The 22,498-nt window shown below is 42.9% G+C and overlaps 1 protein-coding gene across 1 annotated transcript in view; it reads left to right on the top strand.

The window, feature by feature from the left end:
- Positions 1-22,498, top strand: part of LOC145397993 (glutamate receptor ionotropic, delta-1-like) — a 188,543-nt gene that overhangs the window by 27,317 nt on the left and 138,728 nt on the right. The window contains exon 2 of the mRNA XM_080270961.1: positions 455-1,491. Coding sequence (XP_080127087.1) covers positions 455-1,491 — 1,037 coding nt within the window. The remainder of the gene's footprint in view (positions 1-454; positions 1,492-22,498) is intronic.

Below are 22,498 nucleotides of genomic sequence, written 5' to 3'. Positions count from 1 at the left end.
TCCAACGGGATCACGTTTCAGATAAACTTGGAACTACAACTACTACTGCTGCTACTACTATTTTGCATTCATTGTCATCTATACCTTAACCCTCATAAATTTCTGTCCTCACTGTACTCCATCGTCATTTTACTAGAGCTACATTCTGTCATCCAAGGCAACCAATTCATCCATTTTTTCCTCGTTGTCCATCTTCCATATACCACTCATTTATTTATTTTTTGCTAATCAGCGCTTGTGCTAAACTTCCACATATTAAGCACTCTTTGTCAGGTATTTCGTGATTGCAGTCACCAACTTTTTTTTGGTTAACCTGTCTCCAATATGTTTTCAGTAACGAGCAGTCAATTTTATTTTGTTTGTGAAAGGAAGAAGAATGTGATGGAACTCCTTCCCTCGTGTGCCACACCACAGGATTGATAACAGTCACTAATTTCGATCTCTTCTCCCCCAGAGAACATGATCCTGGCTCAAGATGCTCTCAGAACACTGGCATCCGAGTCACTGCGTGGCCACGACCTGCTGCTGGTCACAGACGACGAAAGTCAGCGCCTGCTGGACGTGGGCCGGGTGGTGGCAGCAGCTGGAACCTCACAGACGCCTGTCCTTCACCTCACCCAGCTCTCACTCCTCCACACCGCACATCCCCCCCACCACACCCAGGGCTCCCTCCTCACCGCTATCCTTCTCTTCCAGCATGACCCCACCACCTTCCTTCTCCTCCTGGCAAACAACAAACACTGGAACCCCAGCTACCTCGTCCTCTTCTGCCTGGACACGCACCTCAACACCACCACTGTCCTCAGCCAGCCCGTCATCCAGCGCTCCAGGTTCATTCTGCTGCTCCAGCCAGCTGCCAAAGCCAGCCGACCTCACCTTCTTGCCTTCACCTCCAGACCTACAGATGTTCACCACTCAGTCAAAAAGACAACCCTAGGAGCCTGGAGTCCTGAAAAATTTCTTAGTCGGGAGGCTCTGTTTCCTCCCCACTTCAAAGACTTTGAAGGTCATGTCTTCAGGGTGCCAGTGATATGCTTTGATGAACCTTTTATTTACTTTGACAAGAAAAACATGGCAGGTGATTGTATTGGAGCCAACGCAGATGCTGCAAAGACTATTGGTAATAAACTTAACTTTCGAATGAAATTTTACTACATGGATGATGTAATATGGGGAGTCAAAAGGAATGGAACATGGAAGGGAATGTTTGGTGAACTGATGTACAAAAAAAGGGATCTAGTGATAAACTCACTGGACATCGCTCCTGATTCAATAAGCGACTTTGATTCGACTTACCCATATTGGGAAAGTAGTTTTGGAATCGTCCTGGAAATACCTCAGCCATTACCCCAATGGAGGAACATCCTTTATCCTTTCTCCCTGTTAACATGGGGTTTGGTGTTTGTCACCACGGTGGTGATCTCCTTTCCGCTGGCATTCATCCTTCACAGACTCCATCACACCAGCGACCCTACTAGTATCGTTTTCAAGGTGACGAATCACACTGACATAACTGGCACTTTCTTTCCCTGTTTCACCACAACACTCATCCTTCATTAACTGGTATGCACTTTGTACTTGTCATCACTGCTCTTATCTACCCTTATTACAGAATTACTGTTTATGCTCATTATGGCTACATCATATTCTTTGATTGCAAACTATAGTTTGTTTATAGCGTAACGGTATATTTCATCCTCTGCTACTCAAACATTTTTTTTTTTTCAGCCTAGCTCCATCTGTGCGTAATATTCTTTCTAGTGTGACAAATGTACGCTTTCTTTGTCATATATGTTTTCCGTTTAAGTGTGTGCACTCACTAGATATCAGTGGGATCAATTTGCATTTTGCTGTGGCATATGCATTAGCCCCACTTGAGGCAAAACATCTTCACCTGCCATATTTCTGTTACAAGTACACCTATGCCCTTTGCTGTGTTTACTGTATATACACTGTGATGAACTGTTAACCCGCCCCATCCCGACCGATTTTCCATCACTGACTCCCTCCAATCCCGACCAATTTTGAAAATAAATGTTTTGGCTCAAACCTCTGCTTTTGGTGAGAAACATCAAAAATTCGTAGAGAAATCCCTCACCTGAGGTTTAAAATACTCGATACAGGTAGCTGTACTCCTTACCTTACTGGGTTTTCTATCAGGCTGGCTCCAAACAAAACGAGTTCTATTGGAGGGTAACTATTCCACACCACTCATAAATGGTATTTATTTATTTATTTGGTACGACTTTATATGTAGTACGAGAGTATATTGGTTTTCACGCAGTAATATAGGCAATATAAGCATTGTTTCACTCACCAAACACATCAGTATACCTGACTTTTTTTGGCGACATTACCTGATCATCATTGCTGACTGTTTCTTCCTCTAACCCCTAAACTGCGGGGTTGTTTTTGCCTGACTTGCGTGTCTCATGGGCATATTCGCTCTCCGACAGACTCTCTAAAAATATTTGCCCAAAATCGGTTATTAGTCCTAGAATATTAAAATTACATATGCCTATGGCACATACCTTCAGCTTTCTCCTGGGATGTTTGTTGAGCCTTCGTCGAGCACCGTAGGACTTGTGGAGACCTCTGAAGTTGGGTACCGAAGTCTCCACTTTACACTTCCTGACAACCTGTAATATGATTACCACAGCCTGATATTATCACTAGAAAACGTATTCTATGATTCTCAAATACTTTGGAATCCATACTCCAAAAAAAAAAACAACAACACTGTGAAAGTAATGAAAATTACGAGCGCGTATGACCTTCCCACTTGACATCGTTCGCCGCTGGTGTTCTGTCATTTATTATTCATAAAAACACTCACAGTTTATATTTCTATTACTATATAACACTTATATATATCTACAGTCTTTATCCATAAGTTTCCTTCAGTAACAGTAGTTTATTGTCACTGTAGGCATTCAATTTCTCTTTCAGTAAAATACGTAGCATTCACTTTCTCGTCCTGTATACTAGCGTTGAGAGTGAATCTGTCACTTTCATTTCCACTTTCATAACTCATAGTATTCATACATGCTAGAGTGAAACTTTCACTTTCATTACTCCTAGTATATATACTCATATTCTTATATTACTACTCATTTACATTTCTATTTATATTTCTCTATTTTATTTACATTACTTACATTTCTATTTTATTCACACTGTGTTATGCAGTCACTTGCAGTAACTTATAAAATTATTTTCCACTGTTCACTTATATTTACATTCATTGCTTTCACCTGCTGTTTACATATTATTTACACATTATTTACATTTCCACTTGCACTGTTTTACTCACCAGATAGATTGTAGTCACTGTCTATCATTTTCATTGACAAATTAGCCAGTTCACGTTCAACAGCAGTCACTTACCCCTTTACCTCTTTCCACATGAGGTTTAGTAGAGGGTAGAGGTCACCTCTTTCCACACGAGGTTTAGTAGGGGGTAGAGGTCACAGGGCCCTTTGCATGGGGCAAAAAGCGACGGAATTGGGCAGGCGCGAATCCGACATGCTTTCACCTTGAAAGACGACAGTAAACTGAATACAGTGTGGTGGCCTGCCTAGGGGAAATGCAATGCTGCGAATGTCAGCGGGGTGAAAGCTGCTAATATATACGCTATGAAATGATTGGCAGGAAATCTAGACAATACATAATAAATTAGGTAGTTCCAGGTGAATGTAAATATCACTTAGGCTTTTCCCTCCCTTTCTTATATATATTTTTATTACGAGAGTAGATTATACGGCATATTTCAAGGGGAGTTAAACAGCGAAAATTAGTGAACGAGTGCCTGTGAGGTATTTTCAGGTAATAATTAGCCAATTCCAGGTGTATGGCACTATCACTTAGCTTCTTTCTTTCTTGTATATATTATTTGGTATAAGAATAGGGCATAGGGCTTATTTCAATGGATGAAATCAGTGGAAAATTCCAGGGAAGGTTTACTTTGCGTAGCACGGCCGGGCAGGCAAGAGGAGTGGGTAATGGAGGGGAGGTAGGGAGGGGAGTCAAGAATGGGAAGCAATGGCTAAATTGTCAACAATGGATGGGAGTACAGATGAGATTAGGAGTGCTGACTAGTGTTGAACATTGGCAGTACTGATAGATGATACAAGCCACCACTTGAAAGGCTGGGCGAATTCAAAATAACACAGAATCACAAAAGTGATGCCCCGCGGTATGATCCCTTGCTTCCAAGTGTCATGAAAGTGATGCCCTGCGGTTAAGGGGCTAATGCTAGGTAAACTTTGTCCTCCACATTGTCATCGATTGAGGAATCACTCTGGCCCTACATTTCGTACCGAGGCAAGACATGTCTTTACTCTGGTAACAGGTGAATTGCTGAGACAATGACGTGCAAGGGGGGGGGAGGTCATGCGGGGTAAGGCATTGTCCCTGCCTGGCATCTTGTAGAGGAAGGTGTCCCGTGTATACGTACCAAAAATCACACATGAAAATTGAAAATTGTGCAGATTAAGGACCTTGCAATTGATGCGCGTTTATGTACATCAACGGGACTGATAGTGACATAATGTGTGGATGCATATATATGTCAACGGGACGAGGTGGGTTAATATCAAAAAGTGCAGCCTCCTGCATGTATTTCATCCACAAAACTAGAAATCACTCAGAGAGCGCATACCTCCTCCAATGCCATTGCAGGATCGGGATCCAGAACTGAATCCGCCCCAAATTTAATCAATTCTTTCATGCCCCATGGCCCATCCTTCCAAAAAATTTCACTGAAACTCACTTAGAACATTTTGAGACATCGTGTGGACAAACAAACATAGCTGAATACATAACCTCCTCCTACTTCATTGGCAGAGGTAATTAGCGATGTGACTGACTGGAAAAGCAGCATATACAGAAGGTGCCCCATCAAGTCATAAGAAAATAGTGTGACAGTGGTTGAATTTGATTATGAAAAAGTACCATAGAAACTAATTTTGTGGAAGACATTAACATGTACTGGCCATATAATGGAGAAATGAAGCATTTCGATACATATACAAGTGCTAGTGATAAAGTACCCAACACTCCATCGGAAGACAGAATGATGCCCTTTAACCCCTCCCATCTGGCAGACGTTCCCCCCAGCCAGGGATTCCCGACAAAAATGGGCAAAATCGTCTATCTTTAAACCTTCATATCTCTGTTAATCTGCCCCGTCCTGGATACGTGAATTCACGTCCTCACATGATGTGCACTCATATCCCGGAGACGTAAATTGAAGCGGCAACATTGCAAGGTCTCTAATTTGCACAATTTTAAATTTTTGCGAGTGATTTTGCGAGTGATTTTGGCACGTATACACGGGACACCTTCCTCTATTCCTCTACAAGATGCCAAGCAGGGACAATGCCTTACACCGCATAACCTCTCCCTCCCCTCTGCACGCCATTGTCTCGGCAATTCATCTGTTACCAGTGACCTGGCCAATAAAGACATTCAGGGCCAGAGTGATTCCCCATTCGATGACAATGTGGAGGACAAAGTTTACATAGCATTAGAGGAAGAAATAGTCAGAAATGATGATCAGGTAATGTGGAAAAAAAAGGTCATGAATGGTGATGAGTTAGTGAGTGAAACAATGGTTATAATGCCTATATTACTGTTTGAAAACCAATATATTCTTGTACTACATATAAATTCATACCAAGTAAATAAATGAATACTGTTTATGAGTGGATAAAATAGTTACCCTCCTATAGAACTCGTTTTCTTTGGTGCCAGCCTGTTAGAAAACCCAATCAGGTAAGGAGGTACTCGTACCTGGATCGAGTATTTTAAACCTCATGTGAGCAATTTCTCTATGAATTTTCGATGTTTCTCACCAAAAGCAAATGTTTGAGCCTAAAAAAAAAAAGGTCCAAAAATGTTGGGACTGGAGCGTACCACTGCCCAGAAAACGTCGGGATGGGGCGGGTTAATATTTAACCAGTTGCAACAAATGATTTTTCATATTACTCGTCAATCCTTTGACTTCAAGATGATGGCATCAGATGGTCCATGAAGTGCAGATAGAGTGAGTGAGTGAGTGGGGAATGAGGGCAATTTTTTGTATTTTTTTTGTTGATGTCCATATGCGTGGCGAAGGTTCGGTGACAACAAAGGCTTTCACTAGCCCACCACACTGATATCACTTCGATGACACTTCTAGGACACCAAAATCCACTACAAACACTGATTCCGTGAATGTTTTTCCATAATCGGTCGTACTGGGTGAATGAAGGCTGGTCAGAGTAGCAGCAACCTTGAACTCACACTGCTCGTCTTCCTCATTACAGACAGACAGACAGACAGACACTCTTGCTCTCTCTTGTTCACTCTCTCTCTCTCTCACACACACACACACACACTGAGGCACCGAGAGAGAACAGACGCACGTCGATACCGCTCTATACCTGGCCATCTTGGCCAGTGGCATTACCTAATGAAGTATCTTTATATGAGTCAAGCTCTGTACAAGGTTAGACTAAATGGTGTTCTAATATAAAAAAGAAGAAGTTTTAAGTAAGACTTGGTCAAACAGAAAAGTAAACAAGCAGAGCAAGAATGCGCACAATCAGCTGATCGTTGTTTAGCCTACAATCTGCCCCAGAGAATGTAAGTATGTGCTTTTAGTACTGCAAAATTACCACATACTTTAGCAAAACAAATTTGGAAAAGAAAAGGGATAAAGTTAGAAAGCAGGATGATGATTTCTACCAAGAACTGGTTGAAATGGAGAATCACAATAAACTGATTGAACAAGTACACAGGTTAGAGACGGCTTTTCAATATTAGATTGATGAAATTAAGAAACAGATGCATTTGCAAAAGGAAGAAATAGAAATATTAGGAAAGTAAGTCAACAAGAAAGACACAACCATAGACGAGTTAACAGTTGAAGTGGGTACACTTAGAAGGAAAATTAGTGAAATGGCAAGTGCAGTATTCAACCACGAGAGTATTATGGAAGAGTTAAAAAATGATACAGAGACAATTAGGCAAGTAAGCAGGCTGATAGAGCACAGCAGTGATATTGAGGAGAAGATAACACAGGTGAATGAAGCTGTACAAAGCTACAAAAATGATGTGGAAACCACTTATGCTGAAATGGTGAAAGTAAAGAAAGACTTGGAAGAAAGGGTGGAAGAAAAAAGCATTAAAAAGGAGGTGAAAAGAATAATCCAAAACAATCCTAAGTTAGTCAGAGATTCAGTAGATATTAAAAAATCTATAGTAATAATTGGTATAGAAGAGGAAGAAGTAAAAAACAAGATCTCAAGAGACAAAAAGGAGATGGCAAATGTAATGGGCATATTGAAAGAAGTATCAGAGGAAATCTGTAGTAAAGACATAGAGGAACACAAAAGGTTAGGGAAATAAGAGAAAAGCAAGTCAAGACCCCTAAAGGTAATCTTCCAGAGTGTAAACACCGTGGAAGAGATACCAAAAAATGCAAAGAACCTTATGGAAAAAGAGGAGTTAAAAAAAGTATGGATAAAAAGATGCCCAACACAAGAGGAATTGGAATTACTGAAAGAGAAGAGGGAGGAAGCAAAAACAAAAAATGAGGGAAGATCAGAGGAGGAGAAGAATACTTTTTTTTTTTTTTTTCAAAGTAATTGGATTGCAGGTACGAAAGTGGTACATATACAGGAGGGAATAAAAAGGAGGAAGGTAGTCGAACCAAATTATGACAAGTATATAAACAAGATGATTAAGTTGATGTACTCAAATGTGGATGGAATTTTAAATTATTAGAGATGAATGATTATGTCAGAGAAAATGAACCACATATAATATGCCTAACTGAAACAAAATTAACACCAAGGATATGGAATAACATCCTAAACTTAGAGGAATATAATATATGGAGAAGAGATAGGAGGAATTATAATATTAACTAAGAAAAATCTAAAATTCAAAGAAATAGAATTAGGTATAACCTCACAAGTAGAGGTGATTGGAGTAGAGATAAATACACCTGAAGGGAAAATAATTGTAGCCAATTTCTACATGCCACCCAGATTAAACACATGGGAAAGAGACGAATATGAGGACCTGGGGGAGAGTACAATTCAGAGTTTAAGGGCATTATTACATAAAATGGAAGAAAAATCGAAAAGAGTTATACTAACTGGAGATTTTAATACAAATATAAATTGGAATACTCTAGATATAATAAGCCAAGAGAGCTGTTGGGACCAAAAGCTCCTGGATCTTGTGCAAGAGTTTTTCCTAATGCAACATGTAAGGGAAAGCACCAGAAAAAGAGGACTCGATGTGCCCTCAATGCTAGATCTCATATTTACTAGGCAAGAAAACGATGTTGACAAGTTAATATATCACCCTCCATTCGCCAAAACCGACCATGCAGTACTAAATTGCAATTTCAGGATTTCATATGACATAGATAACAACAATGAAAGTTACAAAATGAGCCTAAACTATAAAAAGGGAAAGTATCATGACCAAAAGAAGTACTTATTTGAAATAGCTTGGGAAAAGGAGCTTAGAGGACAAGATTTAAATGCTATATATGAAAAATTCTGTGAACTTTATGAAATAGGAGTCCAGAAGTACATCCTACATTACAAAGAAGCAGAAAAGAAAATAAAGAAATGTTTCAATACAGAATGTAAAAAATCAAAAGAAAAAAGAGATTTGTTGTGGAACAGATACAGAAGACACAATAGTGAAAGGGCATATAATAATTACAAACAGGCAAGATACGATTATACAAGAATAAGGAGGGAAGCCCAAAAACAGTTTGAGGAGGATATCATAAATAAAAGTAGTGATCAACCAAAGCTATTTTACAGCTACATCAGATGCAAAACCAGAGTAAACAATAAAATACAATCCATTACTGATGATGGAATCACCTATACACAAGAGAAGGATATTTGTGAAGCACTAAACAAGAATTTCCAATCAGTTTTTACAGAGTAAAATAATTTTGAGAGGGATTATGTGGAACATGCATGGCCACACATACTACCAGATATACAAACATCAGAAAAAGAAATACAGGATGAGCTAAGTAAATTAGACAAAGGAAAAGCAAATGATCCTGATGAAATTTCATGTTGGGTGCTATGCGAATGAGCAAAGAAGTTAAGTAAACCATTATTTTTAATTTTCAAGAACTCCTTGAGTCAGGGTAAACTACCTGATATTTGGAAGAAAGCAAACATTGTTCCCTTATTTAAGAAAGAGAATAGACAAAATCCACTTAACTACTGACCAGTATCACTAACCAGTGTTGTAAGCAAGGTATTAGAAAAGCTTATAAGAAAAGCTTTGGTAAATCACGTAGAAGAATACAGTATGATAACAGAAAGGCAGTTTGGTTCCAGAAAAGAAAAATCATTTGTTACTAATCTGTTGAGCTACTATGACAGAGTAAAAGACACATTACAGGAAAGAGAAGGATGAGTGGACAGTATCTATTTAGATTTCAAGAAAGCATTTGACACAGTACCACACCAAAGACTTTTATGGACACTGTACCATCAAGTAGGAATTCGAGGCAAACTGTATTGTTGGACGCAAGATTTTCTCATGAAAAGAAAAATGAGAACAGTACTAAGGGGAAATTACTCATCATGGAAAGAAGTGACTAGTGGAGTACCACATGGCTCAGTGCTGGCACCAATTATGTTTTTAGTGTATATAAATGATATCGACAGTAACACTGGAAATGAAAGCTATCTAAATATGTTTGCGGATGATGCAAAAATACAAAGGAGAATTACTAACACAGACTCTTGTAAAGAGCTACAAGAAGAATTAAATAAATTTCATGAATGGAGTAATACATGGCAAATGGAATTCAATGTGGACAAGTGTCATGTTATCAAGTTTGGTAAAAGTGGAAAAAGACAAAAGACCGGATTGGGATTATACATTAGAAAATAAAACCCTACACACATCAGAAAGAGAGAAGGACCTAGGTGTGATTGTCAATAACAGACTATCTCCGGCTGACCACATCAGTGAGAAGGTACGGAACATGTATACACTGCTTGCCAATATGAGAATAGCGTTTACATACAGAAATGAAGACGTACAAAGAAAGCTAATAACATCATTCATCAGACCAACCCTGGAGTATGCATCAGTAATCTGGAGTCCTCATCTCAAAAACGACATAGACAAAATTTAAAAAGTTCAAAAGACTGCTACAAGATGGGTACCAAGCTAAAGGGATCTAAGCTACGAAGAAAGACTAAATAAAGTGAATGTACCAACACTACAGGAGAGAAGGAAAAGAGGTGACATGATTATGCTATATAAATGCATATCAGGGAAGGAGAAAATAGACATATATGATTACTTAACATATAAGGAAGCATCAGCAAGAGGACACTACAAAAAACTGCAACAAAAGAGAGGTGATAAAGACGTAAGGAAATTTAGTTTCCCAAATAGAGCAATTGATCAGTGGAATGCACTACCGAATGACATAGTGTGTGCTAAAACAATTCACAAATACAAGGATATGTACGATAAATATGGTTTAAGACACGGGACAGTACGAGCTTGACTCAGTCCTGTAAAGATACAATTAGGTAAGAACAATTTTATAAGAACACACACACACACACACAAATACACGGAAATGTATGTTTGGCTAGGATTGATGCTCGATTCTTGCACTACATTGTTAAGCATGTAGAAGTCTGGGTATTGCAACTCCTAGAAATAATACTATTACTATTAGAAGTTACCCCCTGGGTAGGGGGAGTTTCTCAAGAATACTCCCCCAGTATCCCTGCTTGTCGTATAAGGTGACTGAAAGGGTTGACGGAGGGTTAGTGCCCCTCCCCAGAAGACAACTAAGTAAAAGGTCGAACAAGAAGCCTCGGACAAGGACTGACCAAAAGATGACGACCCAAGACCGGACAAAGGACATGGTAATTGCAACATGGAATGTAAGAGGTGCGAATGATGAGGTGAGAGAGAGATTGTCCAGGTGCTTGAAGGTGCAAAAGTTGATGTATGTAGAGTAACTGAAACTAAATGGAGGTGAGAGTGTGAGAGAATGGGAGTATGGATGGGGTATATGTGCAGGAGTAGGTGAGATGAGAGGGCAAAAGAAGGAGTGTGTATAGTTGTGAGTAAAACATGGAAGAACATAAGAGAGTATGGATCAGTTGGGTCAAGGATTGTGTGGGTAAGATTGAAAGTTGGAATATTAGTGTGGGCGAATGTGTGCGTGTATGCGCCAATGCAAGATCGTGCAAGCAGAGTGAGAGGAGAGTTCTGGACAAATGTGGAAGTGTGCATGGAAAAGTTTGGAAGGAATGAGAGAGTGTTTTTGATAGGTGATATGAATGGTAAAGTAGGGAATGTGAAGGTGGATGGAATAGTTGGTGAGTGGGGTGTGCCTGCTGAGACAGATGAGAATGGCAGTGCTTTAGTGGACATTTGTGCTGGGAGGGGTTTGGTGATAGCCAATACCCTCTTCAGGCATAAAATTATCCACAGGTATACGTGGCGAGTGATGAGAAGGGTGGGTGGTGAACTGAATGAAAGGAAGGCAATGATTGATTATGTGTGTGGATGAAAGGATATGAAGATGTGTAATGGATGCAAGAGCTTATAAAGGTTGGGGGAGTGGACTTTCTGATCACTACTGGCGGTGGCCAGAATCAAGATCCAAATAAGATGGAGTAATAGATGAAGGGAAGGATGGGAAGAAGGAGTAGTTGCAAGAAGAGTGGAAAGGTTACAAGAGGATGAGAAGAAGGCAGCACATAAGAGAGAAGTGGAGGAACGATTGGCCAAATATGAACTGGAGCAGATGGGGGACGTGGAAGGTGTGTGCAGGATATTCACAGAGGAAATATGTGCAGCATGTGATGTGGTGTGTGGGATGAAGAGAAGACGGAGGGGGATGCAAGGAACAGCGTGGTGGAATGAAGAGGTGAGACAGGTTGTGGCACAAAAGAAGAAAGCATACAATGAATGGATGAAAAATAGGGGTGTGGAAGAAGTAGAGAGGCGGAAGAGAGAGTTATATGTAGAAAGGAAGAGAGAGGTGAAAAGATTAGTAAGAGAGAATAAGAAGAGAGTGGATGAGGAATTTGGAAGGAATTTGAGTGTAAAGTGGAGGAACTGTAAGAAAATGTTCTGGAAAGAGGTGAAGAGAGTAAGAGAGGGTGGAAATGAAGTTAGCAGGGGAGTGAATGATAAAAATGGTAGATTACTAGTGGAGAAGGGAGAAAAAGTGAGCAGATGGAGAGAACACTTTAAGGAATTGTTGAACATAGAGGATGGAAGTAATGCAACTATAAGTGGCTGGGGAATGGTTGGGAGAAGGACGGAAGTGAGAAGACAGGAAGAAACCAGTAGGATAGAAGTTGTGAAAGCAATGAGGAAAGTTAAATTGAGGAAATCCCCAGGAATTGATGTAGTGTGTGGTGAAATGCTGAAGCATGGGGGAAAGATAGTAGCAGAATGGATGTGAAAGATGTGCAGATTGGCCTGTGAGGAAGGTAGAGTCCTGGAGGATTGGAAGTCAGATACAATTATTCCTTTGTACAAAGGAAAAGGGGAAAAAGAAGTGTGTGGTAATCAATCACAGGGGCATTTGTCTTCTTAGTATAACAGGAAAAGTGTATGGTAGGATACTTACTGACAGAGTTAGAGAAAGAACAGAGGAATTAGTTGGAGAAGAACAGGGAGGCTTCAGGAAGGGAAGATATTCTGTGGATCAGATATTCATTCTTAGATCTTTAGGGGAAAAGTTTCATGTGAAGGGAATGAAGTTGTATGCGGGTTTCATGGATTTGGAGAAAGTATATGACAAGGTGGATAGACAAGGATTGTGGAAAGTATTAAGAATATATGGAGTAGATAGGAAGTTGTTGAATGCTGTGAAGAGTATGTATGATGGTGCTAAGGCTGCAGTGCATGTGGATGGTGAACGGAGTGAATTTTTCTCTTTGAAGGTTGGGTTGAAACAGGGATGTGTCATGTCTCCATGGTTGTTCAATCTGTACATGGATGGGGTAATAAAAGAGGTACAAGGCAGGGTAGTGGATGTTGGATTGGCCTTGGTGAGAGAGGGGTGTTTGGAAACTCCCTGTACTGCTGTTTGCAGATGATTCTGTGTTGTTGAGTGAAGACGAAGGGGTGCTGCTTGGCTTGGTGGATGATTTTGGGAGAGTGTGTAAGGAACGGAATCTAAAGGTGAATGTAGGAAAGAGTAAAGTGATGGTCTTTGAGAGAGGTGAAGTCAGTAAATGTTCAGCGAGGTTGGATTATGAGGATTTGGAAAATGTGATTACGTTTAAGTACTTTGGTAGTGTGATGAGTAAGGATGGAGGTTTGGAGGGTGAAGTGCTTGAGAGGGTACAGCAGGGAAGAAAGGTTGCTGGTTCCTTGAAAGCAGTGATAAGAAACAGGGAAATGAGCATGGAAGTGAAAAAGTTGCTATATGACAGTATTGTGATACCAATTCTAATGTATGGAAGTGAAGCTTGGACGTTGTTGGAAGGACACAATTCAATAGTGAGAGCAGTGGAAATGATTTATTTAATAGGAGCCTGTGGAGTCACATGGAGAGACAGGCTGGCAAATGAGGATATAAAGGAGCTTTGTGGTGTGGATGTGGATGTGATAGGAAGCGTTAGGAGGTATACACTGAGGTTGTTTGGCCATGTGGAGAGGATGGAGGGTGAAAGACTGATGAAGAGAGTGTATGTGAGTCATGTGGAGGGGTGGAGAGAGGGAGCGGGAAGCCAAGGATGAGATTAACCCTTTAACCGCGGGTATTGTTTTGGTCTGACTGTCCTCTCCCGCGGGGGTTTCAGCCAAATGTAAACAAACCTTTGAACCTTAATAACTCTGGACAGAATAAAGCTAGAGAAAAAAATAAGGTACCATTAGAAAGTACTAACCTTCAGCTTTCCATTGATGTAGGTTTCATGACTTTGTTGACTTTCACAGGACGGGGAGAGCCGTTAGAAGTGAGGGGTGTGAAATAACTATTTTACGCCTCACACACCAGTACCAAATGCCAACCACTCTCTCATAACAGTAATATAAACATATATGAACACTGTACATACGATAAACACCCACTCTATGTTCACTGAGGTAGGTAAAAGGCACTTCCCTGCGGCTGCGCCCGCTCTTCACTGAGGCTGCGCCTCACTTCACTGCGGCGGCACCCGCTCACTGACGTTTCATGCGATCTTTTCATTCTTTCTAACTTCTAATATTATTTTATATATAATCTGGGCAATATACATTATATTTACACTGCACTTATTACTATATTGCGTCACTGGTGCATCACAGAATTACACAGATGCCGCAGAATTACACAAGTGCCGCAGATTCTCTTATTACAATATCACTTATTATACTGGCCAATATTTACATTTTTTTCTAGGCAAAATATCCCTTATTACTACATTATCTATTATACAATTATTGGCAAAGCACGTCACTGTCGCATCACTATATATCACTGTCACTTTCAGTATTTACTCAGAGAGTGGTACTCGGCAAAGCACGGAGTTACACATAGAGCGACTTGGCATTCCAGGCACTGGTGTGTGCTCATTTTTCTCGTCCTAGGCCTCCGTGTGGTGTTAGAACATACTCTGCAGCGGCCCTGTGACAACCTGCCGCCTGCTGTAAGAGGTAATTTCACAAGCTGGTGCCGGCTCATGTAATTGCGGCACTCAAGACGGTCAGGTTGTGTGTCAGAGTGTCGCCTCGGGATCAATGCCGTCACCTGACCAAATCGTGCAAGTAGCTGCTGCACGACAGTCTTGGAAAACTGTCTCAGTGATGGTTGCCTTATGCCCCCGACTTGTGTCTTGTAGAGAATGAAGGCGTTGAGCATGCACATATCGAGCATGTGCAGGGAAGCCTTCCTGTACCATCGGGTGTTTCTCCTGAGACAATCGATTTCGCCAGTCATCATATCAGACTTATCAACAAGTCTCATATTGACATTGTAATCAATGACGGCATCAGGCTTCATGATTGGCTCTCCCGTCCTGTAGCTGACCTTCCCAGTTCTCTGCAATTCCCCCTTGTGGATGGTGCTGATCATATTCACGACCTTCTTGTCATGCCACCTGATCGCAAGAAGCTTGTCTGACTTCTTCAGGTGAACATCTCCCTTGGATGATGATGATGCTTCGGGGAAACTTGGCCACTCTTTCCTATAGCTCCGTACAGTGCCAACAGTGCCAATGCCGTGTTCATCCAGGTATTTGGAGAGTTTCGGTGCTGTGTAGTAATTGTCTGTGTACAGCACATGATTACCACCAAAATACCTCTCCATCAGCACTTTTACAACGGAGCCAGAGAAGCCAAGTGGGTCTTTCCTGTTCACATCCATTGTGCTAGCAGAGTAGATGACAAAATCCAGGATATACCCCGTCTCACAGTCACACAGCACAAAGAACTTTATCCCAAAGCGGTGGCGTTTGCTGGGGATGTACTGCATGAATTTTAGACGTCCTCTGAACAATACCAGGGATTCGTCTATGACGACTTTCTGCATAGGCCGGAAAAATCGCATAAATCGATCCCTAATCCTGTTGAGAAAATCCCTCACTTTCCACAAAGGGTCAGTTTGGGACAGGTTTGCATTGTCAGCGAAGTGCAGGTATCCAAGCAGCTGTCGGAACTGATCCCATGACATATACTTCCCGAATATTGGGATAGAAGTAATGTCATCCACGAGCCAGTACTCCTCCAACTCATGTCTCTTTATATGGGGCATAAGAAACATTAGGGCAAAAAAAACATACAGCTCTCTGATTCCGACAGGCAACCACGACACTTGCTTTGGTGAGCCAATAGGTCCCAGCCCTTCTGCTGCACACTGAGCTGCATACCTATTGGTCTCATCGCTGACATGCTGCACGATTTCATCATCCATGAAGGCCAGGAAGTAGTCAACAAAGTCATCTCCTGTGTTGCATGGGAAGGCAGGTTGTATTCCAGCATTTGTCATATCAAACGGTGGATTGTGTGGCTGAAAATCTGCACCGTCAGACCAAACAAATGCATCCACTTGCCCTGTGCGTGGTTCAGTGGCAGGGGCAGGTTGCATTTCACTCGTTTCCCGGTGAGAAGGAGCTGAGGTGGAGGCAATGGGTGAGGCAATGGGTGAGGCAGGAGGTGAGGCAGGAGGCGAGCAGGAGGGGGGTGAGGCAGGAGGCGAGCAGGAGGGGGGTGAGGCAGGAGGCAACGGGGAGGGGGGTGAGTGTGGGGGCGGTGAGTGTGGGGGGGGTGAGGGTGAGGGAGCTGAGCGGGGGGGCAGGCGGGGGGGTTTCTGACCTGGTGCGTGGTGAAACTTGACCCTTTCTACCCTGCTTATCACCTCGCTTATCTCCCCGCTTATCGCCCAGCTTTGCCCTCCAACTGCCAGGCATCCCCTTTGTTCTAGGCCTGCCTGCCCTGCCTGCACGGCCTGCACGGCCTGCCTTCCCTCGCTTTGCAGGCTTTGGTAATTCGTACTCCTCAGATGATGTAGACTGAGGAGAGGGCACAGCAGATGATGATGATGATGTGAGGGCAATAGGGCTAGGGGAATGGGAAATTGATGGGAAATGCTTACTAGGGCCTGGTGTGGGAGACGTGAGCCTGCGCTTCACTCCCTTCCCACGTGCAATACCAGATTTGCCCATAGGAGCCTTTCCTTTCCCAGAGTAAGTTGGGGGTGGTGGGGGGGAAACAACACGATCACTTTCATCACTGTCACTATCAATGGAAAATGGTTCACCACCAATCACTGCCAAATCATCACTGCTTGCTGTGAGTGTGTCACTTTCACTGCCACAATCAAGAGCAGTACTTACAGTTTTGTCCAGCTCAGTTCTAATTTCAGGAGTGCTCAACCCCTTCTGCCTCGCCGTCAGCAGTTCCTTTACCGGTGTAGAGGTAGAGGGAACACTAGCACTAATCATTGTAGAGGAGGAAGCGAGCGACGATGAGTCAGGACGGAGCGCCATTATCACGCACAGAGCTGGACTGATACTGACTGATGCGAGTCAGGGCAGGGGTGGGGGAGGCCCCCTCGGGGTTGGAGGAGGGAGGTGTGGGATGGCTGGCGTGAAAGAACTCGACAGCTACTCTTGCGTGAGACACTTTGTGCGCCGGGAAAACACGCAGTGTTCAAAATATTCACGATCATTCCAGAATGACACCCGCGGTTTGGTCCAGTTTTGTCAATGTCATTCTGGAGTGACACCCTCGGTTAAAGGGTTAAGGGATGGGTTGGAGAGGTACAGTATATGAGAGAGGGGGGTGTGAGGTGGGAGCAGGACAGTGAAATGGCGGGGGACAGGGCAACGTGGAGGCGATTTGTTTGTGGCCACCCCGAACGGGATTGAGGCTTCTGGTAATAGATAGATAGATAGCCTATTAGAAGTACAACTACCACTACAACAGCTACTACTAATACTACAGCTACCACTGCTACAAGTACTACTACCACTAACACATACTACTATTACAACTACCACATCTACTATTACTACCACACCTACAACATATACCACCACTACTACTACCACTAACACAACTACTACTATTACAACTACCACACCTACAACACATACCACCACTACTACTACCAGTACAAGTACTCCTGCAAAAAAAATAAATAAAAATGTGAGCCAAATATCGGTAGTTATTTACGTACTGTCCACAAACGGAAGTACTTACCAATATGACTTTCTCCTCTCTGTTATACATTTTCAACAAGAAAAATGTATTTTAAAAATTTTTCCCAATAAAATAAGGCGGCGAGTTTATCATGAAACATTGCTTGTCCCTCCATTATTCACATAAATATACGCAGGGCAGTGATATCATATTTTCTATTTTCATTAAAAAGCAACATACCGGTATGTTTATGTACAAAACTACCATATTCATAATGCTCGCTCCTACCACTCGGTCTTTGCGTGGAAATCAAAGAAACAGTCAGTACACAGTGCCACCTCACATTCAGCACACCACCATCTCGTCATACGGCGTTGTTGTGGTCGGTGCGATGAATTGGCACAAACATAGCAACGCCGGAAGGCTTCTTTGCCTGCAGGTGTGCGAGGTAATATTTCCATGAAATGCCTGCTGAGGTAGTCCCTGCACTGCAGGCGGTCAGGCAGTTGCTGCACACTGTGCCTACGTTTCACGAAAGGATTCACCTGTCCATACCTATCCAGAAGGCCGTAAATCACATCCTTCTCGAACTGTCTGAGGGATGTCCTGGTCTGTGTAGCATCCTTGTACAGAATGAAGGCATTCAGTACACAGATGTCCAGTACATGTAGGAATGCCTTCTTATACCACTTACAGCACCTCCTCAGACAGTCGATTGTGCCAATCTGCATATCTGATTTATCGACGAGTCATATGTTCACTTTATAGTCCAGAATAGCATCAGGCTTGAAGACTGGCTGCCTCGTTCTTTTATCGACCTTGCCTGTGTCAATCAACTTACCCTCGTGGACCATGGAGGGGACATTCACCTTTCTCTTATCATGCCAGTGAATTGCCAGGAGTTTACCTGACTGCAAGGTCCTCCACTCCCCCTTCGCAGTGCCTTTGGGAAAGGATGGCACTAGCCAGTGCTTCCTCTTTGCACAGACAATGCCACATGATCCAATCAGGTGTTCTTGCAGGTACTTTGCAAGACTTGGTGCCGTGTAATAATTATCACTGTAAAGGATATGGTTGACACCGAAGTACCTGTCCATTAGTTTCTTGACCACAGAGCCAGAGAAACCATGGGGATTGTCCTTCGACAACACCGCATCACTCGCTGTATACACAATGAAATCAAGCACGTACCCAGTCTTGCAATCACACAAGACAAAGAAACGATGTGTCTTAGATGGAATGTACTGAATGAAGGCAAGACGTCCCCTGAACAAAACAAGTGACTCATCGATAACAACCTTCCGAAATTGCCTGAAAAATGATTGAAATTACTCCTTCATCATCTCTAGAATCGAGCGAATTTTCCACAGCCTATCATTTGGATGTGGGCCCATATTGGTGGGAAAATTTAAATACCTCAAGATGTCAAGATATCTGTCACGTGGCATATGCTTACTGAATACTGGCGTCACAGCAATATCGTCCACAAGCCAGTAATTGTTTATGTTATGTTTCCTAGCATGAGGCATCAACATTGTCAATGCTAGCCAAACATACATTTCACTAACACTCATTGCAGTCCTTTCCTTGATTTTTGCACTCCCTCAGGTGCAAGGTTTCAGCCCAATTGCAGCAGAAATCCCTGAAACTTTTCACTTCCTTTACAATGAACTCCATCACTGCTGTTGCGAAAAAAACAAGGAAGAAGTCCATTGCAGAAGAAGCTCTGGTGCAGGGAAATTCTGGCTGCTCACCTGCGTTTGTGTCATCAGACACAGGTATTTCAGGCTGAAACCCCGTCCCTTCCTCCCACACAAAGGTTTCAAATCTACCAGTCCGTGGTTTCTGCCTTGTCTGCCGTGCACGTGATCTGCCCCGTGCCTTGCCACGGCCCTTAGCATGGCGGTGTGGTGGCGATTCCACCAACTCACCACTAGATAAGGCAGGTGATGATGCTGGTGATGGTGATCGTGGTGGTGATGGTGTTGGTGAAAGGTATCAGCAGGCACGTGCCTGCTGGCGTGCAACATAACCAGATGGGCCAGGCTATGGTGAAGTAGCACGTGGTGAGGCAGGCTGGCATGGCGTACCACATGGTGATGCAGGTTGGTGTGGTGATGCATGTGGTGCGGCCTGAAGTGAGGCAGGTCAGCGTGGTGATGCACCTGGTGAGGCCTGGAATGATGTAGGTCGGCGTGGTGATGCACGTGGTGAGGCCCGAAGTGAGGCAGGTCAGCATGGTGATGCACATGGTGAGGCAGGTTGGCGTGGTGATGCACGTGGTGAGGCAGGTTGGCGTGGTGATGCACGTGGTGAGGCAGGTTGGCGTGGTGATGCACGTGGTGAGGCAGGTTGGCGTGGTGATGCACGTGGTGAGGCCTGGAGTGATGCAGGCCTGCGTGGTGATGCATAAAGTGATGCAGGCCGTGTGGGTGAGGGTGGTGGTGATGGTGTGTGGGTGCAAAATTCCACCCTAGGCCCCTCTTGTGCCTGGCAGCTCAGCGTGGGGCGTTTTCTCCTCCTGCCAGCCTCCTCACTTCCTTCTTTCTCTGCTTCCCCCACCACTTTCTCCACTGTGTGTATATCGGCCTCTGCAGGATCATCAACAACATCTGATCCTTCATCATCAGAAAAGGATGATGATCTTGCAGACAGAAAATTTCGCCACAGAGTGGAGATTTCATGGTCACTCTCCTCCTCTGATGCGTATTTTTCCATACTCAGCATCGTTAAATCTGGTTCTTCAGAGGAGGAGTCACTTTCCCCACTCACAATAGATGATAATGGTACATCTAACTCCCTCCCTATTGCACTATCACTAAGGCCTTTCCTTTGAGGGTCTTTTGACTTCGTAGGAGTGGAAGTCTGTGGGTGGGGGCAGTCGGCTGAGGGTTGGGAGACAGGAGTATCTCTCCACATAGGCCTATCCATCACAGAGGTATGCAGGCAACTGGAGTGTGACTGAGATGCATGTGGGAGGGTTGCCAGTGGGTGCGGGTGATGAAAATAATCAGCTGAAAATACAAACAATGGCACAAATTACTAGATCATGTATACATGACTCCCAGACGGCCCCAGAAAGACATGTATACATGACACCCGGAGGGGATGGGTTAACAGTGCTATTTAATAGGGAATGAAACATACATCAGCTCATACCTCATCTATGCCTCAGAACACTATTTGCCTATTTCAGGAAGGATGATCCTTTAAAATTACGTGATAGTACATGACAGCATGTTGCATAGCAACTGAGTCCCCAAGAGAGGTGTCAAGAAATGTCTGGACCCGTGATCCATATGGTGTGATGACCATTTGAATTTCCCTGCACCACTGTTTCACTCGTCTCTATCAGTTACCATACCATGCTTGACGTTTCCTCCTGTTTCATGTCTGCTGAACACCTCAGCTTCCCCTCTAAGCCTCAGATTTTCCTCACTGCAACCCAGCTGATGGAAACCAGTGGCAGCACCCCTGTTGTGTGGCCTTCTACCTCCCCTACACTGATTTACAGTGCCAGGGTGGTTCTTGTTGTCCCAACCTTGAAACTTCTGAAAATCCACTCTCTAGCTAAAACTATTGTGCCAGTCTCTGACTGATATATCAGAGTCATCTACTTGTTCAGTAACTGTAATGACTTTCAAAAATTTTTTGCTGATGTCATTTATAAAATGGAACACTTTCTTTTTACTGCACATAATTTGAACACTTTATTTTACATCTCATTACTTTCAGTGCAATATGGAACTACTTTTCCATTTAACAATTTGCTTGATGAACAAAGTCATATTTGTTCATTATCACCGATGTAGAGTAGTTTATGGCTACCCTTATTCCTGATTGAGTCGGATATAGCTCAGCACAACCTGTCCTTGAATTTGCGACAGATCCTTATGGCATCTGCCACTCTTACTTCTACAGTGAGCCCCACTGATTATGGTATGATCTCAATAAACTCTCCTGTTACTCCCTAAGTGCCTGTTCACCTGCCCAAGAAGAGATATCTTTTTTTTTTTTTTTTATGCAAGGAAGACGGAAACCATATAGTAATAGGCCATAAGATTGTTCCCAATAACAGAGAGAGAGAGAGAGAGAGAGAGAGAGAGAGACTCTTAGACACACTGAGTTTAAAGGATAAGAGGTCATAGGCAGTAGGGAATACTGACAGAGGAAGACAGTTCCAGAGTTAACCTGCTGCATGCAAGAAGAACTGTGAGAACTGGTTAACTCTTATATTATAGAGTGGTGGGCACAAAAGGAGTGCGAGTTTGCTTCCAGACGGGTGCTGTGCACCCGCCGTAATGGAGGAGGGATGCATGCACAGTCCATAAGGGCAGTGGCCACTGGGGTACTGATAGAAAAGAAATAAACATGCAACAGTGAGGAGAAGAGACAAAGGTTGAAAGCAGCCAGTGAAAGGAGGAGACTTAATGAAACGAATAGTCTTTGACTCTACCATTTTGAGATGACCTGTATGTGGGGAGCTTCTGGGGGGATAAAGAATTTTGACATTTTGGCACAACTGATTTGACAACCCGTATTCAGTATGTCTTTCTCTTGACATGATTATCGCTTCCATTGCCGAGATCCACATGAGTGTGTTCTGTATATTGCTATGATTTTCGTCTTGGGCATAGCTGGATGCATTCCGTACCCCCTCAGTAAAGTGAAAAGTTGATGTTATTATCAAACTTTTTTTGTGTAGTCCAAAACAAGGAGATAGTTTCTAAAAGTCAGAGGGAAAACCCTACCTCTGAATCATGTGCAAAGTGCATTTGCCTGGCATTGTTAAACATCTGATTTTTTACTTGGCTTTGCCCATTCCAAGTGCAAAGAAAATTGT

This window comes from Coenobita brevimanus, chromosome 44 (genome assembly GCF_032717465.1).
Source record: "Coenobita brevimanus isolate Jiangsu-jjx chromosome 44, ASM3271746v2, whole genome shotgun sequence".
In the NCBI taxonomy this organism is placed as follows: Eukaryota; Metazoa; Arthropoda; class Malacostraca; order Decapoda; family Coenobitidae; genus Coenobita; species Coenobita brevimanus.
The sequence above is the reverse complement of the archived record's forward strand: the minus strand, read 5'-3'. Positions and strand labels throughout refer to the sequence as shown.